The sequence below is a fragment of the Alternaria incomplexa genome, assembly GCF_024043165.1.
Source record: "Alternaria incomplexa strain BMP 0042 chromosome Unknown scaffold_8, whole genome shotgun sequence".
NCBI lineage: Eukaryota > Fungi > Ascomycota > Dothideomycetes > Pleosporales > Pleosporaceae > Alternaria > Alternaria incomplexa.
In genome coordinates this window covers 427,768-450,755 of record NW_026249857.1, presented here as the reverse complement: position 1 = coordinate 450,755, position 22,988 = coordinate 427,768, and the positions used below count along the sequence as shown (strand labels likewise).

Below are 22,988 nucleotides of genomic sequence, written 5' to 3'. Positions count from 1 at the left end.
TTGTGGTCGTGGAGCAATTGAGAGGTGGGTTCGATCTCCAAATATTTCCATGCGCTTTGGGATTCGAGGTGGTCTGTGCTCATCATGTTGGAGGCAGATCTCCCGCTGTTGTGCACCACTTACGGAACATGCAACATTTCCACTCTTTCCTTTCCGTCTTAAAATCTACAGCGTGACTCCGAGCTCTTTGTTTGAAGTTGATCGAACATCGTCATTGTGGTGCGCGCATGGCGGCGTATATTCGTAGAGCTGCATGGCAATCGCGAACCCAGCGAACACCAATACAAGGCTTTCGACATGCTAGATATATAGCTGTAAGCTGTCCCAATAAAAGTTCGTGATTTAGATGGCAACGCTGATGATTGGCTTAGACCGACTCAAGAAATCGATTATCCAAATTCTGGGCACCAACCGGTGGTATATCACCCCAGGACGGCGAGCAAGGTGAGGATCATCGGAGCGACTAGCATACATTGACTAACGACTCTTCAGATGAGTCTCACTCTCTTCTCGTTAGAGGTGGCTTTCTCCGTCAGGTATACATCTACAACCTCTTGACTTTTAGCACTTGTCTCATCATGCGCAGGCACATTCGGGAGTCTTTCATCTTCTACCCCTAGGTTTACGCGTTCAGAATAAGCTTGAAGCGCTAATTGACAAGCACATGAGCTCGATTGGTGCTTCAAAACTTTCGCTCTCTTCCATCACTACAGAATTGTTATGGAGGCAGTCTGGTCGCTACTCCGCGAACTCGGAACTCCTGCGCATCAAAGACAGAAGAGACTCTGGCTTCTTACTATCGCCAACTCATGAGGAAGAGATCACAGCACTTGTAGCCAGCATGATACATTCATACAAAGATCTGCCACAGAGGCTGTATCAGATCGGACGCAAATACCGCGACGAACGAAGACCAAGACAAGGTCTATTGCGGGCGAAGGAATTCATGATGAAAGATCTCTACACATTCGATCACTCAACAGAAGCTGCGCTCAAGACTTACGAAGAAGTCAGAGAGGCATACAACAATCTGTTCAACGAGCTCAGACTGCCGTACCTAGTCGCCGATGCCGATTCTGGCAACATGGGAGGTAAACTGAGCCACGAGTATCATTTTGTTTCTCCCAAAGGCGAAGACAACGTATGGTCTTGCAACTCATGCGACTACGTCGCCAACGAGGAGCTTGTGGAAAAGAGCGGCCAAGCTGTAGCGTCATGTACCGACAGCTGGCTGGCGTACACGGGTATAAGCGTCGATAAAAAGACAAAGATCAACGTGTGGATACCACGTCCATCCGAGAGTGAGACGGATGTAAGACAGAGACATGAGCATGTCAATCTTCACACTGTCAAGAAAGCACTTCCAGAGGAGATCGAGCTGGACACCGGTATCGAATCCTCATCACTCGCTTCTCTGCTCCGAAAGGGCAGAGATACCATCGACCTCTTCGACCCCTCCCTTGCCTTTGATAAGAACGATAGGTCACTCTCAAATCCTCTATCTTCCAAACTAAATCTCACGCCCGTCGGAACTGGCGATCCATGTCCTCGCTGCTCGGACGGAAAACTCGACGTCCAGAAAGCCATCGAAGTAGGCCACACCTTCCACCTCGGCACCCGGTACAGCAAGCCCCTCAACGCAGTCGTTGCCTTGCCAGACCAAAACCTCTCCTCTCCAATACAAATGGGCTGCCATGGTATCGGCGTTTCGCGCATCATCGGAGCTGTCGCATCACTACTCTCAGACCCCAAAGGACTGAACTGGCCAAGGGCGATAGCACCCTATGAAGCCGTCATCCTCACATCTCCAAAGGTTGATGAGAGCGACGCAGCAGAAGTGTACGACGCAATCTACGGTGAAGGTCGGAATGGAGATGTGGATCTTGTGATGGATGATCGAGCGGTAAAGAGCTTAGGGTGGAAGTTAAAGGATGCAGAATTGATTGGATATCCGGTCGTCGTTGTCTTAGGCAGAGGCTGGACAGACAGGAGAGAATTAGAGGTGCAATGCCGGAGATTGGGGTTCAAGAAGGATGTTGGTTTGGGTGAACTCAGGCAAGAGGTCTTGGGATTGCTGGATCAGTTGTAGTATACCTGTACAAGTAAGGCTTATCTGATTTCACGACAGGGCTGCGCAAAACGACATGATCGTCGTTGCACAAGAGCCCAGGTGCAGATCATATCGATGCTATAAATACGTGCTTCAGCCCATGTAGATCTTGGAAGATCTCGTTCGTTCTACTGTTGTTCCAGAATATGCAGCTAAGGCATGCTGATGCATCCAAAACACCGCGCTAGTACGTCAGCTCTGTACCCCAAGCGCCTATATCTACGCCTCGTGAACAGATCACTTCGGACAGCTTCTACATTACCCTGCAAACCAAGTTCTGCTTCTACCGCATACCAGGACCCATCACCTTGTAACTATCCACAATGAGCGATCCATCTAGCCTCGTCGTGCCCATCTTGCAAGCGATCGCTACCATCGCCCCGGCCATATACACAGGTATATTAGCCTCAAAATCGTTCAAAACAGCCACTGACAATTATGTCTGGTAGGCTTCACTTTCGCATACAGTCATGTCGTCATGCCACCCCTCATCACGCATGCCCCACCAAAACTGCTAGCAAAGCAATGGCTTCAAGCCTACCAATTCGCACCCATCTTTGTCGCACCTCTCATCTTATCCGGCGCTTCAACCAACATTCTCCTCGCCTACCTTTGCAATGATCAATCTTCTTCCGCAAGGCTCCTGTACGCTGTTGCAGGACTTGTAAATGCTAGTATCATCCCGTACACAGCCCTGTACATGGAGCCAGGAGTGAATGGCGCCGGAAAGTGGAAGGCTCAAGAGACATTGCGCGATGAGGGAGTTGTTTTGAAAGGTGTTGGGCAGGGTACAGATAAAGATACGGCGAGTGAGGCCGCGAAGAAGTGGGCTGAGAAAGTGGATATGAAGACCATTGCTGAGACGTGGGCGAGGACGAATGCGTGGCGTTATGGTATCACCGCGGTTGCTACCGTAATCAGTGCGACGGCTACATCTATGCGACGTTAAGGTAACTCGTTTACGGTATTATTCTTCGATTCATTCTATCAACTCCATTCTCCACCACAACCTCCGCATCAATAACCCCAAGCACTCATCCGATACTTCTCCACCGCCTCCAACGCCTCATCCTTCCTATACCCCTCCCCCGGCCACCCAAACTTTCGATAAATCCTCTTGAATACCTTCACATGCTCCTCGTCATGCTCGTCCATCGACGGATCCGCCGTTTCAGGCACCGGCCCCTCATCCTCCACCTCAGGCACGCCCTCGTAGAACTCGCCTCTTACGGGTACGCAATCCAGCCTCCGGAGCTTGTCCTTCATATCGTCGAAGAAGTCTTCTATCCATACACCAGAGACGAGTTGGCAGCGAACTATGTCTTCGTGGATGATGCCTTTGTGTACGTCGAGGAGGAGGATTCGACCGCCGGATTCGTAGCCCATGGATAGGAGGAGGATGTCTTTTATGTCGACGTCGTCGGGGTCGTCGCCGTAGTCTTCTTCTTCGTCGGAACTGTAACCTTCGTCATGCGGTGCGTTCTCGTCGTCGCTATTGATTTCTTCGTCTTCGTTTTCCTCTTCATCCTCGTTGGTGTTGTTCTGTTCATCTTCATTCGTGTCGTTGTTCTCCTCTTCACCCTCCTCGTCATCCTGCTCCTGCTGCTCTTCTTCTTCCCTTTTCCGCTCCTCCATCTCTTCAATGCAAACTTTGAGCCCGTCTTCTCCATACGATACATCATAGCGCTCGAAGTCCTCTTTCGTGTATGTGGAGTAATCTACTACGTCGCTCTTGTAGTGAATGTTCGTGATCATCTCGCCGGCCTCAGCCTCATCAATGTATGGTAAATGCTTCATGACCTCAATGACAACATGCGATTTGTCCAGACACTTTGTCGCCTCCGCAGTAATGTTCGGCCAACCACCCAGAGGCGGATGTTTCAAAGCTGAACATGGTATGTAGAGAGTGGTCAAAAAGGTGTAATAGTCGTTCATTATGGCGGCTAATTGGGTGGGTGGAAGTCGTGGGCGCTTGTGGGATGCCATGTTGAAATCGACTCCTGCCAACTCCTTGCGTTGAGGGTTGGAGCGAGGAACATGGTACTTTAGTAGACATCTCGCTGTGCCGCTGGTAGAGAAGAGGTTAGCACATTCGAGGTTGCCGCCTAATGCACAGACGCGATGCCAACTTAACCGACGACAACAACTCGTATTGATACTTGGCGACATGTTCAGTAGCTCACTAATTGTTAATTTCCTGTGAAATTGGTCAAGATAGATGCCTTTGCCAGGCTGCAAGACCTCAAAAGCAGACGTCAATGGCTCTGGAAGCGGGTAAATGCAGATTCGCATTCTGTATCTCGATATTGCGACAAATATGTTACACGTACTCTTCCAGACATGGATGTACAACTGTAAAGGCATGTCTCGCTGAGTTATCATACATTCGGACTATATTGTACACATGCATCGACGCATATACGGTAATAGACAAGCAGCTGGCGTACCTGTAGCCAGGAGCAAAAGCAATCATGAATGTTGTGATCGACGACGCATGGCTCGGTTGGGACGTTTGGGATATATTATCCTTGCAGATGGGGCGGACGATTCCCCTGGCTCCTTAGAAGAGTCAGAAGACTGCATCTCAGATTCCTCACGAGGTTTCGGTTGAGGGGCGTCGGACGCTTCTGAATCGTTTTGCGTGATGCTCGACATGAACCTGTCCGTGTCCGATTCGAAGAATTCGTTTAAAGCAGATGGCTTCTCCGCCTGGCCATCCGCAGCAGAACGGCGTGCACGAGTTGTGCGTCCGCTGTGCTGCTCTAATGTTGACGCATCTGCGGTATCGGCCGTTTGCCATACGGTGTTATGCGAGTTGAGAATATCTCTTTCCAGTGATTCAACATCCTTGGTGCGCACTTGTATGTTCTTTTCATCTTCCATCTCTGTGGTGGCTGCGTCTGCAAGATGGGATTCCTTCGGCGAGTCTGAACGTCTTTGGACTGGCTTAACGTTGTTCATACCAGTCTCTAGTAGAGGCTCTGCTTTCTCTAGTACAGTGTCTACTATCTCCAGTGCAGGATCTGTCTCTTGTGGTGTAGGATTTGCTTTCGTTGCCGTCGCAGCTTTCGGCTCTGGTGAAACACTCACCGGTGCCTGTGTTGTCTCTCGACTAGGTTTGATTGGAACCTTTGAATTGGTCTTGCGATATGTCTTCTCCTGTTCTTCTCCTTGGCTGTGGCCTCGAAGCCTTGCTGACAGGCGGTGAAGCCTCGTCGTTTCTTTCGATTCGTTTTTTACTAAACCAGCATTTACCTGGTACCGTACCATTCGCTTCAACCTATGCGCAAACGTTCCCTCAAAGTCTCTCTTCTCGCTTATTCTGATGCTGTCGGCGCATTTTCGTACCGCCATGTCCCATGCTATTCTCATGATGCGTTTTTCACTGCTTTTCAAGCCCTCAGATGATTCTATTTCTGCTGGAAACTTCATCGATGCGACAAACTCATCTGCTTCTTCCTCCGGCGATAGTTTGGTGCCTAGGGTGACTACCTTGTCCTGGTTCTCGACGTGAGATACTGGCAAATCTTGGCGTTTAGAGACTGTTTTCTTGTCATCGTGTTCTAAGACATCATTTGATAGGTAGCCTTCTTTCGATAGCTTGTTGGCAGCTACGACCGCGCGTCGTTGCAGTTTTGAATCTGATCCCTGATTGGAATTCTGCGATGGTGCTTTTCCCTTCGAGGCTGGACTTTGGCGTTGCGCGTCTTGTCTAGCAAGTCGGCCCAGATCCTTTGCGTCACTTGGGTGACCATTCGTGCGATATTCGATCACGGAATCGGCTAGATTTTTCGAGGCCTCCGCATGTGTGAGCGCAACGCTGCTTTTCTTCTTACTTCGAGGCTGAACTGTTCCCGAGTGTCCATCGTGTATTTGACTTTTGGTGGACATATTGTCTTCTTGCGCCTCCTTTCTAGGCTGATCTGCCACCTGTTTTTCCGCCAGTTTTGCTGCTTCTTTCGCTGCCAGTGCTGCCTGATTGGCCTCCAGCTGGGCTTTTCTAGTGTAGGCAGCTTGGTTCGTCATATAATCAGAGTACTGTAGCGCCGCAAGCCTTTTACTGTCCAGACGATCCTGGGCCGTAATCTGCTCTTCTAATCCCTTGTGACTATCGAGCTTGATTCCGGTGACAACTTCCTTAACGGTTTCGATGTTGTTTCCAGAGTCCAAGTAGATAGCACCAAGAACAGCTTCGAAGGCCTCGGCAACATGATTAAATGTGGAGGGTTGCCGATCGTGAAGAAGCAGATTGTCGTTTATACCGAGTGCGTATCCTTTCTTACCCAAACCAACTCTGCTTTCTACATCCGGCTGCATCAAAGTGTATTCCGCTATTTGCAGTATTAGCTTAAGCAACAGAGCTATTTGCAGTACATACCAGTGGTATTTCCTGTCTTGAACCAAACATCGCATAGAGCTAAAGAGATAACTCGATCACCGAGCAATGCCAGGCGGTTGTTTTTGTCTATGTGATGAACGACCCCATTGAAATAAAGCGGTGTAGTCGCCGAAGTGGTCTTGAGCGCTTCGATGCAAATCATCTTGTCTTTGAACTTGTAGCCCATGATCCCTTCAATACGGCCCACTCTCGCTGCAGCGTCAAGCAGATCATGATAGGCGTACGGTGGGGGCATATGCCAATGCAACCGCTGGGCCTCAAGCGCCAGGTAAACTTGATCTCTCCGATCAAAAAGGTCGGGTATACGAGCTTTTCGACCGAAATGTTCAGCTAGCGGGCTGCGCGTCCCATATAACAACCTTGCAATTTTCCACATGTTTTCTGGTCGACGATCGTAGCCTAAGAAAACCCTCAAATGGTTTGTGAATGTGTCGGAGCGGCCAAAGAGCTTTGAAGTTAGATGATGACGAAAACGCCTCAATCGCAGAAAAGGTTTCCGCGGCATCATGACAGAAGCACGCAGCCTATACTACGGAACGACTGGAGTATGTCAGCAAAGTGCTCTGTTTGGTACGCGACATCCTGATTGGACCACAGGACACGCGCCACACGGTGCGTACCAGCGCAACGTCAACATATAAACGAACGGCCCATGACCAATTGCCTGGAATTGGGAGTCTGGGGAGAGATACGCTCAATGTAGGTGAGCTTGGCACTTGATTCTGATGATATCCATGGAAGGAGTAGTGGAAATTAAGCAAGGGTCCATCGGCGCTGGGGACGAAAATCTTTAGTGCATGACCGCACAGACAAGCCTTGCCACCTCGACAAGTCACATATTCCTTAGGCAGCACAAAATTTCCATCAACAACTCTGGTAATTGCAGCAGGAAGCATCGATCGCAAACGAAACCCCGACAAATAAAACACGTGAATTGTAAAATTGTAGGCAGTCGCATAGTCGATGTAGAGGTGGCTACTTTCAGCGTCCCGATGCACCGACGCCACCGTTCACCAAATCAGGACTATCCGAACTGTTATGCGAATAACTCTTGTCAGATGCAGTAGAGACGCGCCTTTTGTTGATCAACGTTATTAAGTTCTCGGAGAATCCTCGCTGAAGCCATGTAGGAGCCAGCCTCCGTCTCATTCGCGCACAGCCAGCAATCACGACAGCGAAAGGATTGTCAGACCCAACTCAACACAACTCAACGTCTGCTCTGCCAATCTACCTATCCCGAAAAATCCAGAAGAGCGCAGTTGTAACGACGATGGCTACAGACACGCTCAATGCCCGAAATTCCGCCACAGCGCGCAATGCTTCAGAATGACTGTTACAGCGGATCCTACTCTTCAATTCCTTTTCTCGATCGAGTCTTTCACGGCGGTAACATCGATGGGGTACGACAGGCTTCTTAGGTACCCCGTCGCCAACACGCATCGTGAAGCGGGTGTGTCCTTTGGGCATTGCTGACTGTTGAGTAGTCACCACTTCTGCAACGAGAGCGGCTGCCGATATCTTGAGTTGAAGGTAATTGGCTAGCGAATGCAGTAGATATATCATAGGAGATATTTTGGAGTTGGGGCGACAAGGGGAGAACAGATTGACGACGTAGCCCATAATATGTATTGAAGGTTAGTTCATGTCCTTCGTTGCGCATGAGACAACCGGTCACAACTGCGCTATGTTGGGTTACACATGTGGTATGGCCCAGTCCTACAGTCATGTATCTGTACAATATCAAGCATTAGCGCAGACAAGTTCGACCAAAGACAGCTGTCAAGTCGGGAATTATCCATGTCATCGCACACGATTACCATACTAATCGCGACGTCGTCGCACAGAATTTGGAAAGAATTGTTATGAGAAGAAGAATTATTCCGTTGCCGAGCCTCCTGGCCAGGCAAATTCATATCACCAAGCCACACCCCTCTATCTAAATCAGCACCCTCTTCTCCACCTATCTCTTCGCCGGCCGTACACTCTGCGGATTGTGAAACACATCCAACGGATCAACCTCCGCCTTAATCCGCTCCAACCTCTCAACATTACCACCCCAATACAGACTCGCGCTGTTCTCACCCAGTGCAGGATCCACATATCCTGCATACGCTCCCTGGTTGTGGTTGGGCAGCGCATCGAGAACGACATTGTTCAAGCCGTTGAGGAAATTGCGAGTCTTGTCGCTGACCTGTGGTGATGTAAGTACGCTTGCTAGACTGTTTGAGATGAGATGGGGACTGACCTTGCCAAAGAGATTAACAGCATAAGCCTGGTGGTAGAACAACGCGTCACGATGACCGTAGGCTGTAGCATCAGGCGCAACGTCGTTGATAGCGCCGCCCTCAAGGTCCCAGATGATGAACCACAGTGCACCGCCTTTGTCTGCTTCGTCGATGTACTTGAACAACTTGTCGATGGTCTCGTCGGGTATGATATCTTTTTCGGTGTACGAAAGGGATTTCGCGTAGAAGTTGGATGGTATTCCGCCAACAATCTCTAAAGCGATGTCTTCGCTCCAGTGGCCTACTACACCCAGCCAGTCTTTTAGTTCTATCGATTCCAGAGCCGAACCGGTTGGGAGACGAGATGTGATGTTCAGACTGTCGAATTCGGCTTGGCTGCCGAAGAAGGTGCCTGTGATGATGGCGCCGAGCTGTTCGGTGAGGATGTACTGGCTCGCGAACTTCCTGGAAAGGGCCGGGTCCGATATGAGCTTCTGCCACTGCTTGAACGCTTCAGCCTTTGATGCAGACGAGCCGCCGTGGAAGTTGTAAGAGTAGAGGACTGCTTCGCCGGGCTCGGCCTGCGTGCGCATCTTGAACTCTGTGACTATGCCGAAACCGGCTGCAGCGCCTTTTGTCGCGAAAAAGATATCTTGGTTTTGCTTCTCGGAAGCACGCACTACTGTCGAATTCGCCAAGACTACTTCCACCTCTTCTACGTGATCGAGAGTGGAGCCCCACATGCGTGAAGTCGGTCCCAGGCCACCTATCGTTGCATGACCTCCGATTCCGACTTGTGGACAAGTTCCATGGGCTATGGCGCGTTTACCGTTGTCGTGTAGTCGCTCAGTGACGTCGCGAAGGAGCGTACCGCCACCGATTGTGGCCTGCCAGGTAGACTTGTCCATGGAGAATTGCTGGAAGTTATTCATGTCGACTACAATGGTGTTGTCTTGACCTCCGATACCGTAGTTGGCGTATGAATGTCCACCACATCGTGGCTGAACTTTGAGGCTATTGTCGACTGCGCATTTTACAATCGCGGAGACCTCGTCGGCCGTCTTGGGGTAGGTAACCGCCGCTGGTGTCACCGGAACACCGAGGTTGTAGGGCTTGACGTGTGAGATCTGGTAGAGTGGTGTGTTCTTGAAGGCGACATGATCCTTTCCGATAGCTTGCTCCAGACACTGCTGGACGGCCGAACTTTGTTGGTTTCCCATCGTTCAGTGGGAGGCGCTCTGGTCAGAGGAGCTGCTGCTGGCAGAACTGGACTCCGGTTCGAATGTTAACAAAGCGAGTGTTTGCCAGGTGAGCACTTGTACATAAATGTGAATGAGTTAAGCCACCACTCTCACCTGCTCCTTAGCTAGGCCGCTAACGGAACCTTACGAAATGAAAATAATGAATGAAGCGAGAGTCGGTCGAAAATGAAATTTCTTAGACAGATGGCCAAGTGCCTAGATATTTCAAGAGAACTGCTGACATAGAGTGTGGATCACACGTGCTCATCGTTGCGCTGCTATCGTGCAAACACCCGCCCGAATCACCGAAATTGGCAAATAGGCCCGGTTGTCAAACCCCTGCTTTACTGAAAATGTGTGACCGGCGGCTTCATCCGTGCTATAATGATCACCAGTATGATCGTAATTTATCTACGAATACTGGAGACCAGGGTTAGGTAAGGCCGTTGCGGGGGTTGAATGGCCAGCCTTACCATAGGCGTCTAACGATAACTGGGAAGGCGTAACGGTGCCAAGAAAACGTTGCATGCCCCAGCCTCAGCCTGTCGCGCGGACAAGACATGAGAGCGAATCCAGCGGTTGGTCTTGTGCCGTTATGCGACGACTGAGATGTGCGTTGTCTCTGGAAGTTGCGCAAACTTGGAAGTGGCGAATGCTCGAAGCGACCCCACCGCCTTTGACCTCTCCACGAAGTGACCAACTACTAATTCCCACCGATCAGAAAGCGATAGGGCGCCCAAATGTGTGATTCGGTTTCATGTGCACCGCTGTTCTTGGCTCTCAATACCATATGCTTCTCGTCCGATGGTGTGGTATGACGTCTGCCTCCTCCTTCTCCTTCTCCTTCGCAAGATCATACAGGAAGAAGTCAATGAGAATAGCGTTGACCTTGGCGTCCGGCTTCAGCTTCAGAATCTCTTTGCGGAGAAGCTCTACAGCCCAGATACTACAACCTCGGATCTGCATCTCCCAGGAGTGGCCAGACTCGATGGTCTCAAGGCGGCGTACCTTGTTCTCGAGAGGCGGGCAGTACCAGATAATACCTAGTGAGTGTAGCATTTGAGGAATGCGGTAATCTGCAGATGCATCAGTCAGCTGGAATATAAATTGTGCCAGAGGCAGAGATGTCTTACCTGCAAACATTGTGATCTTGTCAATGTCGTTGAACTCGCCATATCCCTCGCCACCGAACGCAGCCCACAGATCTGCAACGAAGATTTGGGCTCGCTTCAAGAAGCGCACATTCTTGTTCTCGAATCTGCCTTCATCTCTGAAACAGTTGAACTTTTCGGCGAGTAGATTCACAAGGCCGGCAGCGGAGTTGTTCGCGTCTTCAATAAGTGTGACGACACTACCGTCAAATTCCTGCAACGTCAGTCATAAGTCAACTTCCTCTTCTGTGTTGGTGATGCATCACAAACACACCTCCTCTAGGATTTGGCCTGCTTCTCTTAGACATCGCATCCTTTGCTCGAACATGGGGATCTCCTCGTCGGTGCCAGAAGAGAATACAGTTCGCAGTACTTCATTCGAACACAATTCTTCGTCGACCCAGAATTCCGGACTAGTGATGGGTATGTCTTGCTCCAACGCTCTTTGCAGAATTGCAACCAGACTCCAGTAGCCAGTCCATCTTTTTCCCTTGTAGACTACTGCGAAGCGCTCCTCGTCGCTCTTCTCGCTCCAGAAGCTGAAGTTGAGCAGATCCATCGTGAAGATGAAATTGACAGTGCTCTCGTCTTTTGCTTTGGGGTGCAGCTCATGCTCTGACCATGTTTTGGTGGAGTACTCCCGCCTCTCCATCTCGTCAAGCACAAGTTGGGCAGCGACCTTGGTAGAGCGCATGTCGAGGGCAACGTCCATGCTGTTATCGCAGATGAACTGGGCATTTTCCAGAACTTTTGTTTCTGGCGGACCTTCCTCTTTGGCACCACCACCCCAGTGCTTCCGCATGAGGTCTAGCAGCTCATGGTCGACTTCGTCGTCCGACATGATGATGGATGACGGTGTGCGCTAGCTCCGGTTCCGGTAGTCGTGATGAATGAGACTTCTGCGGCGGCTCGTATATGTCGTTAGTAAGCTCCACCAGGCTCCCAAGCAAGTTTTTTGTCGTAGCGAGCAGCAGCCAGAGTGTGTCCCGGCAGTCCAGAGGCCCACGATCCACTCATAGGGCGCTCGTTTAGGTGCCAAGCTTCGGAGGCTGAACGCGAGCGGCGCAGGCCCAGTGGAGCGGCGCTACCAGCTGCACTGACGTCTCTCACCTGTCGCCTTCACCTGAGACGGGCACCTCGCCAACTTTCGCATGTCGTAGCCTCGCCCGCACCACAACCTCGCTCGCGCCTACTCCCACCCCCGAACCCGCAATGGCACGCGACAAGTTTGCTCGACAGAGCCTCGGTGGCACGCTCCATCAGCGCATCAAAGAGGTAGCTGCAACCACGCGCAAACATGGTATCAGGCAGTCGCTAATGCGCTCTAGTCACGCGTCTTGATGGTAGGAGCTGGCGGCATTGGCTGCGAACTCCTCAAGAACCTCGTCCTCACCGGCTTCGGCGAGATACACATCGTCGATCTCGATACCATCGATCTCAGCAACCTCAACCGCCAGTTCCTGTTCCGCAATGAGCATATCAAGAAGTCCAAAGCACTGGTACGGCACGATATCAGTTACAAGCAGGTCAAAGGCCTTGCGCTGACAGCTCATAGGTTGCGAAAGAGTCGGCCGGCAAGTTCAATCCCGACGTCAGCATCGTTGCGTACCACGACAACATCAAGGATGGCCAGTTCAACGTCGCGTGGTTCCAGAGCTTCGGCCTCGTCTTCAATGCGCTGGACAATCTCGATGCGCGGCGACATGTCAACAGGATGTGCCTTGCCGCCAATGTGCCGTTGATCGAGAGTGGCACGACTGGCTTCAATGGCCAGGTCCAGGTTATCAAGAGGGTGCGCGACCTCAATGCGACTACGTTACTGAACGATTGTGCTAATTGTATTATAGGGCGAAACCGAATGCTACGACTGCACGCCAAAAGCCGCGCCCAAGTCCTTCCCCGTATGCACCATCCGAAGCACACCCTCGCAACCCATCCACTGCATAGTATGGGGCAAGTCATATCTGTTCGCCGAAATCTTTGGCACCTCGGAAGACGAAGCGCCCGAACTAGATCACAGCGAAGATGCCGACAACGCAAGCGAAGTCGCGAACCTGCAGAAGGAGGCACAAGCGCTGAAGCGCATTCGCGATTCCATGGGTTCCCAGGATTTCCCGCGACTCGTATTTGACAAAGTGTTCAAAGAGGACATTGAGCGGTTACGGAGCATGGAAGATATGTGGAAGACCAAACGGGCGCCAGAGGCGCTGGACTACGACGCGCTCATGCAGGAGTCGCTGGGTGTGGGCACGGGAATCGCGCAGCAAGACCAAGTCACATGGAATGTAGCCGAGAATTTCGCCGTCTTCGTGGACAGTATCAAGCGACTCAGCACCCGGCTGGAAGAGACGCGCGCAAATGCCGACGTTGGCAATGCGGCACCTATCCTCAGCTTCGACAAGGACGATGTGGACACGCTGGACTTTGTGGTTGCGAGTGCCAATCTGCGCTCACACATCTTCGGCATCGAGATGCGTTCCAAGTTTGACATCAAGCGTAAGAAAGCGCTCACACAATGCTGGAATAGCTGCTAACACGTCACAGAAATGGCTGGCAACATCATCCCCGCCATCGCGACAACAAACGCCATGACGGCCAGTCTCTGCGTCTTACAAGCCTTCAAGGTCATGCGCGATCAGCTCGACAAAGCCAAGATGGTCTTCCTCACCCGCAGCACCGAGCGCGTCATTTCAAGCGAATCACTCCGACCACCGAATCCTCACTGTGCGACGTGTGGTGTATGCTATGCCACCCTGCACGTCGATACACCGCGCGCGAAGCTAAGCGATCTGATCAACATGGTCCTGAAGGAGAAGCTCGGCTACGGAGAAGAGTTCAGCGTCAAGCGCGATTCAGATATACTCTATGACATGGACGAAGACATTCATCTCGACAAGACATTTGAGGAACTCAACTTGAAGAACGACACCTTCCTCACGGTTTCTGACGACTCAGAAGAAGACGCAAAAGTCGATCTAGTGCTCTGCATCATACACACAGAGTTTACCGAGAACGCGAATCCGATCAGGTTACCCGATGAGATCAAGATTCCGACCAAACCCAAGGCACCTGCGCCGGAGACTAACGGTCATGCGACTGTCAACGGCACCGCTACCAATGGTGTCACAAATGGAAGTACGAATGGCGCTGCGAAGCGCACAGCCAGTCAAGCAGGTCTAGAGGACGACCTCGTCCGAAAGAAGGGCAAGGTCATGGAGGAGTCGCAAAAGAAAGACGACAGCCACATAACCATTGAGGACGACAAGGACGGAGCAATTGTCATTGATGACGACTGAATAAGCCCACAACAAGAAAATTGTTGCTGGCCGCATCTTGGCGCATCGTCCTCACCTTGAACCTCATGATTGTTTTGGCCATCTGCAGATGATGATTGGAGTATCTGATATGCTTCATTCTTCTTGCCCTGCCATTGGATCATCAGCGCTCATTCGTCTTTGACAGCCATTCTACTCTTCCCACCACGAACATCAGTCCAACAAACCGCCCACTACCGAAGCACAAACGGCATATAGATTTTCTTTTTCTCTTGTACTATACACCAATCAGTCGCATGGAAACGTTTGGCATGGGCGTCTTTTGGGAGGACTCACTGGGTATATACCTCGGTCTGGATCATCTGGTGGAAGGAATCACATCTGGAGAACGCCACTGGGCCGTCTTGCAAGGCCGGAATGGCAGTTGAATGGGAAAAATACCAACCAGCGTAGTAAAGTTAATGGAATCAGACGGCAGATAAGCCGCCATCCAAGTTCAACACACAATTATGTGCATATCGGTTTTCTGCGAGGAACAATGCTGCGTGAGCGATTTCGGAGGGCCTGCCGAAACGATTCAACGGGATGCGTTGCTGAAGCTCAGTGGCATTCAGGTCTGGCCGTGGTTAGAGCACGCCTTAACAAACAACACCGTGGCATGCGTACCTTTTGTCATGTCTGTTTCCACGTATCCAGGTACAATAGCATTGACCCGCACTTTGTGACTCGCATACTCTGTAGCCAAAGCGCGAGTAAACCCCAAAACGCCCGCTTTCGACGCCGCATACGCAACGGCTCCGTAGCCGCCTTGCAATCCCAGTAGCGAACTGACATTGATAATGACAGGATCTTCATCTTCAGCTTGACTTTTACCTCTCAGATACCCATTCCTACCACCCGCATCAGCAAGTCAACAACGTGGCTACTCAAACAGAAACACAAACACAAGTAGTAGGAGTTGCGATTGAGTTTTACATACCGTAACAAAAACTTCGTCCCCAGCATCATAGAAGTAAGATTCGTCCGAATGATACTTTCCAGGTCCTCTTCATTCAATCCCGAGAAGAGCTTCGCCTGCGTGACACCCGCACAATTCACAACCACATCGATGCGCGAAGGATGTGTCGAGAACGCCGTGCGCTCTGGCTTGGGCAGACGAGCGATGAAAGGGCGCGAGGGGTGTAGATGCCAGAAGTTGGAACCTAGGGATATGTCGCCTGCGATGTAGCCGTGTTGGTATGATACTGGTTCTACAGGGTCATGTGTCTCGGGATTTGAAGGTGTATCTGGTGATGAGGTGGATGGGAGGGGTGTTAGGCTTGCTATGGCGGTTTTCAGATCGGGTTCTGAGCGTGAGATTAGGGTGCAGCGGTATGCGTTTTTGGCGAAGAGTTGTGCGATTGCGAGGCCGATGCCTCGGCTGCCGCCTGTGATGAGGACGTGTCGTGGGCGGTGCGCCATGGTCATGAATTGGGCACTTTGCGTTTGTGGAATGCGGTCAATCCGTCTGTGGGGAGGGAATTGCCGTTGGGTTTGAATCTTTGTTCAATTGGTCTTCGTAGTGGCTCTCTTTCACAAGAAATTAAGACGGTATAGTCTAATGTAGATGGGTGATGTAAGCCATCCACCCCCCATCTCGACGTTCGCCCACGCGAGAAAACGTGACAGCGCGCGCTGTCCTCCGCAACTTCCCCGCGATATCCACCGTCTCTCACACAACTTCCCACTCGACGCTCCTATATACAACCGCCCCGTCTTCAGACCACATCCAGAAGCTCTCGGGCTTATATCCCATACCGCGCATCACAATGGCCGACGACAAATCCACCGAATACGTCACCCTCGTCTCAAACGACGGCTTTGAGTTCAAGATCCTCCGCTCAGCAGCATGCATAGCAGGCACGATCAAGAAAGCACTGGATCCACTTTGTGAGTCGCTCTTCCCGGATACATGTCGTATGACCCGGCTAACGCATCAATAGCTGGCTTCCGGGAAAACGCACAGAATCGCGTTGACTTGCCTACGATCAAGTACGTCTACTCCAACCATGACTCCCTCCCATTCTCGCTCCGTCCCGCTACATCTCCACCAGATTAAATATCCTAAGAGAAGAGGCTAATAGTGGTATCTAGTGGTGTGGTGCTAGAGAAGGTCTGCGAGTACCTCTACTACAACCAGAAGCACGCGGAAAGCAAAGACGTGTCGGATATGGACATCCCGCCCGAGCTTTGTTTAGAGTTGTTGATTGCAGCGGATTATCTTGATGGTATGTACGTCTGCGGATGAAAGGAGATTCTGCTAACGTGTCTAGTGTGAGATCATGATTGAACATCCGAGATACGCTTCTATATCCATACACCCAGCGCCCGTTACCGACCATAGCGAAAGGAGGAGGTTGTGACGCAGGGTCTCATACATCGGTTTGAGAGGTGCGGTGGAAGGTTGACGTGAGATGGGTCTGGGAGCTGCTGGGCACTCTCATGCCAGAGTACTGGAGGCAGCGGAGACGTCGAGCACATGAGCTTTTCAGGCGATATGTACCGTGAACGTAAGCAAGGTATCGTGTTTTCTAGCTGCCGATTCGCCTCTTTCTAGGGCATCTCTGCTGTTACCCAGATGCCGCTGCTGCTGCTGGCAAGTCTCGACTTCTAGTTGTTCTACCATAGAGACGAGATGAGGAACTAAGTAACGTCTCGTAGAGCAGCTTATAGATAGTCGACAATAGGCTTAGTGTGATACTTAGCCATGCGCATCTATCAACACTGCTCTCATGTCGGAGACAAGAGGATGAACTATGGTGTATTCATGCCCTTCCATCCCGTTCTATCTTTCTACATCCCTACCATCTATATGTACTCCCCATACCTACAAAACCCGAAAGGTTCCTCAACAACATCACCCTCTAGCACTGCACCCCAAACTTCCGCAGCGTCTCCTTACCCGTCGTAATCTTCATACCAATCCTATCCAAACGTTAGCCACATGCCACACACACCGATAAAAAAATCACATACCTAGCATCCAAATCAAACCCACCCATCTTCGTAACCTCATCCAACCAATCCTTGCACTGCACCAGTATCTGCGGATTCTTCTCCGGATGCCCATCCGCATCAGCCTCGCGCCAGATATTCGCGGCCATCTCGTAGCGCGCACACGGCGCAGTCCAGTTATCTTTGAAGTTACCCGTGATGAGCAACTTATCAACAGGCAAAACCTCTTTCTCTAGGATGGCCTTGGCTTCAGCTGTTTGGTCCATGTTACGCAGGGTAGCGGCGCGCAAAACGTGGAGAATGGATTTCTCGTCTACGCCCTCCTTGTCCCAGTGTGGGTTGGCTGGTGATTCACTCCAGGCCAGGTTGGCGAGGGAGACTTGGAGGTGATCGTCTCGCATGCGCTTGTATCCGTTCCAGAAGTAGATCATTTCCTCGAGTGGGGAGACACCGACCGCGTCGACGATGTCGCAGTTCCACTCTTTGGCGCGTGCTTCCCATTTCTGGATCTTGCGAGCGACGAAGATGTCGAAGGGGAGTTGGCGGGCCATGAACTTCTTCTTTCCGACGTTGGGCATGACTTTCTTCATGTACTCCTCTGCCTTAGTTCCATATTCTTTTGCCTTTGTTGGGTCGGTCGTCTTGTGTTTTCGGTAGAGTTCGACGTATGAGGCGGCGATGATGTGGTAGTACAGCGCGTGGGACCAGTTGTTGAGGCCAATGCACTTCTCGAAAGCGAAAGCGGTAGCTTCGTAATCGTGCATGTACATGTTGTTCAAGCTGCGTTCAAACCACGTGAGCGCCTCAAGCTGTTTTAGCTTCGACTCGCCCACTTCGTGCATGAACTGAACAGCCTCTTCCAACTTCTTCTCGGAGGCGAGCATCCTGGACTCCTCAAGCAGCCAGAGATGACTCTTGGGGTACCTTGCGCGCATGTATCGGAGCAAAGCCAGACACCGTTCCTTCGGGTATGCTCCCTCGCCCTTTGTAGGAAGTATGTCGCAGAAGTTGGTGAAGCCATTGATATATCCCATGAGCACAACTCCAGCCATGGCACCGTGAATGTTGTGGAATTTAGTCGCTTGCCACAGCATTCGCATTCCTCGCTCCCTATCACCCTTGAAGCCAACGATCTTCAGTAATCCAGCAAAAGACGGCGGGATGAACGAAAGAATAAGTAACAGCATGCCGAAGCAAAAGTTGGATCCGGAGAGGATGAACACATCGACTGGGTGGTTGCTGAATGACGCGATGTCTGCATCAGCATCACCCTCATCGTTCAAGGTAAGCTTCTCGAAGTATTCGATAGCGTCTGGTAGCGAGTTGGATGGGTTCTCGTTCGTGGTAGGAAGCCCTGGTGCCGAGCTTGCTGCGACATCCACCTTCTTTTGAGCATTGTCTAGCTCGACAGTAGCACCTTTGTCAGCGGCGACGTTGAGATGCCCCATATATTCCACAGGCGTTTCACCGCCAGCGTGATCTTCTGGAGCGTCCACGAAGTCGACATCGTCATCGTCGTCATCTGTGGCCTTCTTCGCAGCCGGTCCAGTCACTGTAGTAGTCTGCTTCGGATTCGAAGTCGACGCTGCAGCGGACGGTCCGGTAGACGTAGGACCCTGAGAGCTCTTCAGAGCACTGCTTGCCACATTTGATCGAACCGAGCCCTTCGAAGAGGGGCGTGATCCCACCGAGTTGACGCTGCTCGTACTCCTCTCTGCCAGAAACTTTTTCTCGTTCTCCATAACACCCTCCAGCGCAAGATATGCTTTCCTCAACTTGTAGAAACTCTTGATAGCCTCCGTCAAGCTCTCGTTGAGCACGCCGACAACAGCACTCATCAGCTGTGCCTCTGCCTGACATACCGCATACTCGGTGCCTGGCGGGTATATAGGTGATTTATACGCATTCGGATCCTTGCTAATACGGCGTTGGTGTTCGTAAGCGGAGTTTTCGGCCACTGATAGGGCATTTGCAGCTGTCGACCATGTCAGTCACTGCATCTCCTTGACATCATGTTGAATATGCGATCAGACCTTCGCGTACGATTTCCGGCTCGAAACCCAGCGTCGCCCGTATGAAGACACACACACCCGCTCCGAGCTACACGATATAAGACTAGAACCGAAGTATGGGCCCGAGGGCTGGAAGGTAGGTGTGTACCTGGTGGAATGGACTGGATCCTTTGCTAAGGTGTGCTTCGGCGCTTTCGATATCATCGGCCATGATATAGGTGACGGCTGTGCTCGCGTGTGATTAGACTTGTCTGCGCCACTGTATTGGGTGGAGTTCGTACCGCTCATGGCATCCTCAACTGTGTTGTATTAGTACCTGCCTGACCTATGCATGCTTTTGAACTTACTCTGTGCCATTTCGCTCAAGGAATCTAAGCTCTTCGAATGCCCAGGCGTATGGCCCTTGAGCCAACCGCCGACTTTGAACATGCTGGATAAATAATCCCGCGCCGCGGAGAGACTGGTCGAAAAAAGGTTAACCAGAAGAGGCCGAGAAAGAGAGACACGAGAAAGATCGAATGAAGAGAGGTAGTAAGTATATCCAAATCTCAGCGTAAAGCGGATACGCCAGCTAAGACACTGAGCGCGTGTCTAGACACCTACTAAAGCCCACCAGACGGGCGGTGCTTACAGCTTCGTCCGGCTACTCGGAGCTAAAGTACGTGTACGTCATGTTCATTATCCGTACTTTGCCCTCCAATGCACCCCAGGCCCGGCTTAAAAAGAGTGAATGAGGTGCAACGGCGACAGCAAAGCACCACCATGCATCACATGGAACTTTCTCGGAGCCAAGCAGCAACCTCGACGGACTCGTACCCCGCGAACCCAGTTGCCAGGTGCACCACGTGACGTCGCGCTAAGCCTTGCGGACAATCGCCGCCGCTGCTCCTCCGCTGTTAGAGCCGCATCACCAAAGCTCACCAAAGCCACAACACCGCGTAACCACAACTCGACTCACCCAACCGTACCGTAACACATCGCCGATCGCATCTCCCGAAACCGCCATAATGTCCGGCTCAGCACAAGGCAGCAACGATATGAAGAAGGCCGTCGTCAACGACTCAAAGAACGGCGAGCAACCACTGGCGCCCGAGAAGAAGCCCGCGACACAGCTAGAGGAGGATGATGAGTTTGAGGATTTCCCTGTAGAGGGTATGTTGGAATGGTTGAAGGGGGATGCATCAAGCTAACGTGTCTACAGACTGGACTGAGGAGGAGACACAGATCCCCAACGGCAACACACATCTCTGGGAAGAGAGCTGGGACGATGATGACACGAATGACGACTTTGCGGTTCAGCTGAGGTAGGACACTTGTCTACTGGAAATGTATTATAGGTGCTAACAACAACCAGGGAGGAGCTTAAGAAGCTGGGCAAATGAGCGATACCTATAGTCGACACGAACATACGCGATTCGAACGGAAAACATGACGACCCTTCAAACGAATGAGGATATGGCTAGCTCGAGACACATACATGGTTGCAAAAGTGAGCCCAAAGACTCCACGCATCACGTCCATAGGCCATGCGGTGGAATGCGGTATCTTTATTGAACCGAAAAGAGCTATAGCTACAATCATAACTTCGAAGATATACCTTCCCTCATCTTGAGCTGCCGTTCACTTCTATGAGTGACTGGTTTACTTACTTGACAGGGCGGATACACCGGGCAGGTCCTTGCCCTCGAGCAGCTCGAGCGACGCACCACCACCAGTCGAGACGTGGGACAGCTTGTCTTCTACGCCGTACTTGGCGGCAACAGTGGCTGTGTCACCACCACCGATGATGACAATCTTGCCGCTTTGCGCAGCATCAACGGCAGCATCGAGTGTCGCCTTTGTGCCCTTGGCGAACTTCTCAAACTCGAATACACCGGCGGGACCGTTCCAGAGGATGGTCTGCGCCTCGCCAATGGCCTCCTTGTACAGCTTGATCGACTTGTCACCACAGTCGAGACCCATCCAGCCATCTGGAATACCGTCCTTGTCCTCAGCGTAGCCAGTGTTGGCATCCTTGTCGAACTTGTCGGCAGTGATGTAGTCAACGGGCAAGACAATCTTGACGTTGTTCTTCTTCGCCTTCTCGACAAGGTCCTTGACAGTCTTGCTGCCGGCCTCGTCGAACAAGCTGTCGCCGATCTTCACACCCTCGAGCGTCTTCTTAAAGGTGAATGACATGCCTCCGCAGATGATGAGGCTGTTGACCTTGCCGAGCAGGTTGTCGATCAGCTGGATCTTGTCGGAGACCTTGGCACCACCGAGGATGGCGAGGAAGGGGCGCTTGGGCTCCTCGAGCGCTTGCGCAAAGTAGTCGAGCTCCTTCTTGACGAGGAAGCCAGATGCCTTTTGTGGGAGGTCGACGCCGACCATGGAGCTGTGTGCGCGGTGGGCAGTGCCAAAGGCATCGTCTGTAATCCGTTAGTATGCTACTTGTATAAATCGCCGAGGACACTCACTGATGTAAATGTCACCAAGAGCAGTCAAGCCCTTCCTGAACTCCTCAACCTTGCTCTTGTCAACCTTCTGCTTCTTGCCCTCGTCATCCTTGTAGCTGCCCTCCTCCTCGGCGTGGAAGCGCAGGTTCTCCAGTAGGATGACCTGGCCGCCGCTAGCGCCGTTAACGGTGTCCTCGACCGACTTGCCGACGCAGTCGTCTGTGAAGGTTACGCTCTTGCCGAGTAGCTTCTCGAGTTCGGGAACAACCGGCTTGAGACTGTACTTTGCGTTTGGCTTTCCGTCTGGGCGGCCGAGATGCGACATGAGGATGACGGCCTTGGCGCCATTGTCGACAGCGTGCTTGATTGTGGGAAGAGCGCCGACTATGCGCTGGTTGTTGGTGATGTTCTTGTCGGAGTCGAGAGGGACGTTGAAGTCGACCTGGTGTGTCGCGATTAGAATTGAATTTGTACTTCATACCAAAGTTCTGAATATACTCACTCGGATGAGGACGCGCTTGCCCTTGAGGTCGACGTCGGCGATTGACAGCTTGTTAGAGAGAGACATGGTGGGTGTATAGTAGTACTGTGATGGTGTGAGTTTAATGAAGTCTTAGATGTGTCAATCGAAGTGTACAACTGCCAGCTATATACCTCAGGTAAAGGTCCACTTACGTCAATGAGTTGGAGAAAGGAAGAAGCGCGGGAGGTGTTCAATGTTTGTTGTCGAGCTTCAGATCGTCATGGGCAGGCTTGGTGGGGTGTAGCGGGGCAATCCACGGGTTCTCCTGCATGCAAAGCTTCGCGCTCCTTATCGAACCACAAAAAAGCAAGTTGACGTGACCGGACTAGAGAAATTAGCTGATGTAAAACACATTTTGCTGTCCGCGCGTCTTGGGGCGTGCCAAAGTGGGCAGCCAAGGTCGACATCCCCCGCGGCCGAGAGTACTCAGTGGTGTTGGGGGTATCGTTGCAACGCGTTTTACATGATCTCTCCACATGAAGAGACTTGGTAAAACACAATCCAAGCATATACGCAAGGTAAACAACATTTGTGCATGATGATAGTTTCATTCTGTATCAAATTCAAGACTGTACATAACACATCGACCGTATCAAAGTCAACTAACCTGACGCCGTGCAAAT

The 22,988-nt window shown here is 51.5% G+C and overlaps 11 protein-coding genes across 11 annotated transcripts; 5 read left to right on the top strand and 6 right to left on the bottom strand.

The window, feature by feature from the left end:
* Window positions 1–227: 227 nt before the first annotated feature.
* Window positions 228–2,089, top strand: J4E90_005960 (uncharacterized protein; the record flags this gene model as incomplete). The annotated part of the gene is made up of 4 exons (XM_051435510.1): window positions 228–314; window positions 372–444; window positions 493–536; window positions 587–2,089. The coding sequence occupies 4 exons, from the start codon at window positions 228–230 to the stop codon at window positions 2,087–2,089; spliced, it is 1,707 nt and encodes a 568-aa protein (XP_051290368.1).
* Window positions 2,090–2,433: 344 nt separating this feature from the next.
* On the top strand, window positions 2,434–3,059 carry J4E90_005959 (uncharacterized protein; the record flags this gene model as incomplete). Its single annotated transcript, XM_051435509.1, has 2 exons — window positions 2,434–2,506; window positions 2,560–3,059. 2 exons carry the CDS (start codon window positions 2,434–2,436, stop codon window positions 3,057–3,059), a joined length of 573 nt encoding a protein of 190 aa, XP_051290367.1.
* A 68-nt stretch (window positions 3,060–3,127) lies between these two features.
* On the bottom strand, window positions 3,128–4,045 carry J4E90_005958 (uncharacterized protein; the record flags this gene model as incomplete). The annotated part of the gene is made up of 1 exon (XM_051435508.1): window positions 3,128–4,045. The coding sequence occupies one exon, from the start codon at window positions 4,043–4,045 to the stop codon at window positions 3,128–3,130; it is 918 nt and encodes a 305-aa protein (XP_051290366.1).
* A 534-nt stretch (window positions 4,046–4,579) lies between these two features.
* On the bottom strand, window positions 4,580–6,427 carry J4E90_005957 (uncharacterized protein; the record flags this gene model as incomplete). Its single annotated transcript, XM_051435507.1, has 1 exon — window positions 4,580–6,427. The coding sequence occupies one exon, from the start codon at window positions 6,425–6,427 to the stop codon at window positions 4,580–4,582; it is 1,848 nt and encodes a 615-aa protein (XP_051290365.1).
* Window positions 6,428–8,469: 2,042 nt separating this feature from the next.
* J4E90_005956 (uncharacterized protein) lies at window positions 8,470–9,954 on the bottom strand (the record flags this gene model as incomplete). The annotated part of the gene is made up of 2 exons (XM_051435506.1): window positions 8,470–8,700; window positions 8,755–9,954. 2 exons carry the CDS (start codon window positions 9,952–9,954, stop codon window positions 8,470–8,472), a joined length of 1,431 nt encoding a protein of 476 aa, XP_051290364.1.
* Window positions 9,955–10,755: 801 nt separating this feature from the next.
* Window positions 10,756–11,967, bottom strand: J4E90_005955 (uncharacterized protein; the record flags this gene model as incomplete). Its single annotated transcript, XM_051435505.1, has 3 exons — window positions 10,756–11,051; window positions 11,109–11,340; window positions 11,401–11,967. 3 exons carry the CDS (start codon window positions 11,965–11,967, stop codon window positions 10,756–10,758), a joined length of 1,095 nt encoding a protein of 364 aa, XP_051290363.1.
* Window positions 11,968–12,338: 371 nt separating this feature from the next.
* J4E90_005954 (uncharacterized protein) lies at window positions 12,339–14,422 on the top strand (the record flags this gene model as incomplete). Its single annotated transcript, XM_051435504.1, has 5 exons — window positions 12,339–12,401; window positions 12,455–12,625; window positions 12,682–12,918; window positions 12,974–13,622; window positions 13,671–14,422. 5 exons carry the CDS (start codon window positions 12,339–12,341, stop codon window positions 14,420–14,422), a joined length of 1,872 nt encoding a protein of 623 aa, XP_051290362.1.
* A 1,787-nt stretch (window positions 14,423–16,209) lies between these two features.
* J4E90_005953 (uncharacterized protein) lies at window positions 16,210–16,499 on the top strand (the record flags this gene model as incomplete). Its single annotated transcript, XM_051435503.1, has 2 exons — window positions 16,210–16,330; window positions 16,384–16,499. The coding sequence occupies 2 exons, from the start codon at window positions 16,210–16,212 to the stop codon at window positions 16,497–16,499; spliced, it is 237 nt and encodes a 78-aa protein (XP_051290361.1).
* Window positions 16,500–17,304: 805 nt separating this feature from the next.
* J4E90_005952 (uncharacterized protein) lies at window positions 17,305–19,836 on the bottom strand (the record flags this gene model as incomplete). The annotated part of the gene is made up of 4 exons (XM_051435502.1): window positions 17,305–17,365; window positions 17,417–19,352; window positions 19,689–19,706; window positions 19,755–19,836. The coding sequence occupies 4 exons, from the start codon at window positions 19,834–19,836 to the stop codon at window positions 17,305–17,307; spliced, it is 2,097 nt and encodes a 698-aa protein (XP_051290360.1).
* Window positions 19,837–20,414: 578 nt separating this feature from the next.
* SEM1 (26S proteasome complex subunit) lies at window positions 20,415–20,789 on the top strand (the record flags this gene model as incomplete). Its single annotated transcript, XM_051435501.1, has 3 exons — window positions 20,415–20,559; window positions 20,609–20,711; window positions 20,762–20,789. 3 exons carry the CDS (start codon window positions 20,415–20,417, stop codon window positions 20,787–20,789), a joined length of 276 nt encoding a protein of 91 aa, XP_051290359.1.
* A 259-nt stretch (window positions 20,790–21,048) lies between these two features.
* On the bottom strand, window positions 21,049–22,410 carry PGK1 (phosphoglycerate kinase; the record flags this gene model as incomplete). Its single annotated transcript, XM_051435500.1, has 3 exons — window positions 21,049–21,815; window positions 21,864–22,284; window positions 22,345–22,410. 3 exons carry the CDS (start codon window positions 22,408–22,410, stop codon window positions 21,049–21,051), a joined length of 1,254 nt encoding a protein of 417 aa, XP_051290358.1.
* Window positions 22,411–22,988: the final 578 nt, after the last annotated feature.